Genomic DNA, 4,499 nt, shown 5'->3' on the forward strand with positions numbered 1-4,499 from the left:
GCTGCTGATTATGGATAATGCTGGTAGCCACCCTCTCGATCTTTATTACAAGGGAGTCCAGCTTGAGTTCCTCCCTCCCAACACCCTCTCTGTCCTCCAGCCTATGGACCAGGGCGTGATCCGTGCCTTCAAGGCACTCTATACCGGGAACTCCCTCCAGCACCTTGTGAATGCAATGGACAATGACAGTGAATTTATGCTAAAAGACTACTGGCATAAATTCACGATTGCCACATGTCTGACCATCATCAGCCGATTACTGAATGACATGAAGAAGGAGAACCTGAACACGTGCTGGAACAAGTTGTGGCCGGAGTGTGTTCATGATTACAGGGGCTTCTCTCCTGAAGAAATTCAACATTCGGCCATTAATAAGGCTGTCCAGTTGGCGAGGATTCTAGGTGGAGAAGGCTTTGAGGACATCACCAAGGATGAAATCGGCACCCTCATTGATGACCACTCTGACCCCCCTGACGGACCAGGATTTGGGAGACCCGACGAAATCTGCCAGTGAGGAAGAAGACATGCCAGGTTCAGGAGAGGAGCAGGAGGAAGAGGAGGGCAGCCTGACTTTGGAACATCTGTCCCACATTGAGAGAATGATCGAGGATACGCAGGAGTATGTTTCAAAATGGGATCCTTATATGGAACGCTCCTTAAAGTTTTCAAACGTCCTTGATTTAGCATTGGAGCCCTATAATCAAGCCCTCACCACCATGAAAAAGCAGCGACAGCAGCTGCCTATCACCATGTTCATCAAACAGACGAAGGCCCCTCCAAAGCCTTCCAAATCACCCAAAGTAGTGCCTCTCAAATCACCTGAAGAAGTGCCTCCCCAATCGCTGGAAGTAGTGCCTCCCCAATTGCCTGAAGTAGTGCCTCCCAAATCAACTGAAGAAGTGCCTCCTGAAGTGCCTCCTGACAGTGAAGAGGCGTCCTTAGATGAGTTGTAACTCCTCTGCTTTGCTGTGCAGTCATATCTTCATCGTCATTCATCGGACTGCACAGCTAATTCCTCATCATCATCTTTAATCAACATTCATCACTGTTGAGTACCCGTATGATTTACATATGTAGTAATCTTAATATGTGTGTAGTATTAATTTTTTTAAAATGTGCATACATTTTTTTTTTATTTTTTGTCTTTCTCTCATTTTGGTTCCCCTCTAAAAAATATGTGCGTGGCTGAATGCGTAGGGGGGACTGGATTATTTTCACCTACAGCTGTAAGCCATATAGTACGTACGCATAAATGTAATGATAAAATGTTTAAGATGGCTTGGAAATTACATTAATAATATAATTTCAAAGATTAATACAATAATAAGGTGATAGTTTAAGGTATATTTCATGTAGGCTGGTATTTTTAGGCATACTTTGGTGTTTGACCTTTCATGGTAGACAGGTATAAGCATGTTTAGAGGGGGGGGGTTGTAAGTATTCACGGATTTTAGCTATTTGCGAGGGGGTCTGGAACACATCCCTTGTAAATACGGGGCGTTTACTGTATCGTTTAATGATAGGAATGAGAGTTTCGGCACTTCTGTCTTGTCCTTCTTGATTAAGAGGAATGACAAAATTTTTTCTTGGACACTCTTTCAATGCCACCAAATAACCACACTTGACTTAATTGTCGACCATGTTGACATTTCCTCAGAACGAATAATGTCTCGTCGATTTCAACGACACAACCTTGGCCGCTGATGGGTTCTTGACTGTTAAGCCACTTTTGCAGAACCTCTGAACAGAAGCTGCGCCAGTCAACACTAGTATGATGTGCCCACTTTAAGCACTGAATAATAGTAGCTTGATTCCAGGTTTTTTGAAGCCAGTGATTAACAAATAAGGCAATTTCCTAAGGCGGAAGGTGAATGTTATCAAGAAATGTGCCTTTGAATAGGCTTACACTGTAAGTAAACTGGCGTGTACACTTAGTTTTCAAAATGCGTGTGCGCTGTCCACAACTGAATTTGTGCCTTATTTCACTATAAGCACAAGGTAAATTGCAGTTTGGGCACGTCACTGCAATGGGTAAAACACCATGGGAATGCAAGTATTTTAAAAGTTCCAGGTTATCAGAGCAAAAGCATTTTATGAATGAGAAATAGTCAGCATCGCAACGGGCACAACTAACTTCAGCAGTAGCCATAATGAATCTAAAGTTAGTTGGGCTTACATATTTTTACAGCTGTCGAAGGCATTCAAAGTGATTTCCAAATTGAATATGATTGGCTATGAGTAGTCAGGGTATAAATAAAAAAAATGTGAATTTCAAAAATTACCCAATAGTTTTCCAAGAAAAAATCATGTGATTAGAAAATGGGGGGGGGTTAACAACTGTAACGTCATAACATTTATTATCATTCGATGAGGGGAAAAAGTGGGCGGAGTTATTTATCAGCAACGGTTAGTGATTGACAAACATACTAACTTACAAGAGCGTTTTTCAGATCATGTGAAAGATCTATGGACTTTTGCTGTTTCACATTATTTTTTTTTTTATTAAAATCGTTAAGCATATTATTAATTAGCGAACATACTTTATGGGTATCAAATTAATCAGGAAGATAAGCTTTATTCATTTATGTAGGTGTCATCGTTCTATCGGCTGGCTCTTAGTTATCAATAAATACCAGGCAATGACGCGGCATAGGCCTGCACGTCAATTTCTTTTATTTGAGGCAATGCAGGGCATAGGCCTACACATCAGTTTCATTTATTTGTGGCAATGACTGGGCATAGTCCTACACATCAATTTCATTTATATGAGGCAGTGACAGGGCATTGGCCTACATGTCAATTTCTTTTATTTGAGGTAATGCAGGACATAGGCCCACACATCGATTTCATTTATTTGAGGCAATGACAGTGCATAGGCCTACACATCAATTTCTTTTATTTGAGGCAATGAAAGGGCATAGGCTTACATGTCAATTTCTTTTATTTGAGGCAGTGACAGGGCAAAGGCCTATATGTCAATTTCTTTTATTTGAGACAATGCAGGGTATAGGCCTACATGTCAATTTCTTTTATTAGAGATAATGCAGGGCATAGGCCTACACATCAGTTTAATTTATTCGAGGCAATGACAGTGCATAGGCCTACATGTCAGTTTCTTTTATTTGAGGCAATGACAGGGCATAGGCTTACATGTCAATTTCTTTTATTTGAGGCATTGACAGGGCATAGGCCTACATGTCAATTTCTTTTATTTGAGACAATGCAGGGCATAGGCCTACTTGTCAATTTCTTTTATTTGAGGTAATTCAGGGCATAGCCCTATGCATCAATTTCATTTCTTTGAGGCAATGACAGCGAATAGGCCTACACATAAATTTCTTTTATTTGAGACAATGCAGGGCATAGGCCTACATGTCAATTTCTTTTATTTCAGGCAATGCATGGCATAGGCCTATATGTCAATTTCTTTTATTTGAGACTTTGCAGAGCATAGGCCTACTTGTCAATTTCTTTTATTTGAGACAATGTAGGGCATAGGCATACATGTCAATTTCTTTTATTTGAGGCAATGCAGGGCATAGGCCTACTTGTCAATTTCATTTATTTGAGGCAATGACAATGCATAGGCCTACACATCAATTTCATTTATTTGAGGCAATGCAGGGCATAGGCCTACACATCAATTTTATTTCTCTGAGGCAATGCCCGGGCATAGTTCCACATGTCAAATTCGTTCATTTGAGGCAATGACAGGGCATAGTCCTACACATTAATTTCGTATGTTTTGAGGCAATGACAGGGCATAGACCTGCACGTCAATTTCATTTATATGAGGCAATGACTGGGCATAGGCCTACACATCAATTTCATTTGAGGCAATGACTGGGCATAGGCCTACACATCAATTTCATTTGAGGCAATGACTGGGCATAGGCCTACACATCAATTTCTTATGTTTTGAGGCAATGGCAGGGCATAGTCCAACACATCAATTTTTGTTATGCAATGACAGGGCATAGGCCTACACGTCAATTTCATTTATATGAACAGTGACAGGGCATAGGCCTACACGTCAATTTCTTATATTCTGAGGCAATGCAGGGCATAGGCCTGCACGTCAGTTTCTTTTATTTGGGGCAATGACAGGACATAGGCCTACAAGTCAATTTCTTTTATTTGAGGCAATGACAGGGTATAGGCCCACACATCAATTTGTTATGTTTTTAGGCAATGACAGGGCATAGGCCTACACTTCAATTTCTTTTATTTGAGGCAATGTCAGGGATAGGCCTACGCGTCAATTTTTTTAGTCAATGACAGTTATAGGCCTCCACATCAGCTTCTTTTATTTGAGGCAATGCCAGGGATAGGCCTATGCATCAATTTTTTTTAGGCAATGACAGGGCATAGGCCTACTCGTCAAGATGTTAGGTTGCCATATGAAAAATTTTATAAGACACTAAAAGCACCATAACAGCAGCTACAAAAACAGGAATAACCACAATAAAACGTAATATAAGGTAGGCCAATAATTCAAG

General features: G+C 40.6%; 1 protein-coding gene across 1 annotated transcript; it reads left to right on the forward strand.

Moving 5' to 3' along the window:
* Positions 1–452: 452 nt before the first annotated feature.
* Positions 453–953, forward strand: LOC136829022 (uncharacterized). The gene is made up of 2 exons (XM_067087412.1): positions 453–623; positions 726–953. Exons 1-2 carry the CDS (start codon positions 453–455, stop codon positions 951–953), a joined length of 399 nt encoding a protein of 132 aa, XP_066943513.1.
* The last annotated feature ends 3,546 nt before the right edge of the window (positions 954–4,499 follow it).

This window comes from Macrobrachium rosenbergii, chromosome 43, assembly GCF_040412425.1.
Source record: "Macrobrachium rosenbergii isolate ZJJX-2024 chromosome 43, ASM4041242v1, whole genome shotgun sequence".
NCBI classification, from domain to species: domain Eukaryota; kingdom Metazoa; phylum Arthropoda; class Malacostraca; order Decapoda; family Palaemonidae; genus Macrobrachium; species Macrobrachium rosenbergii.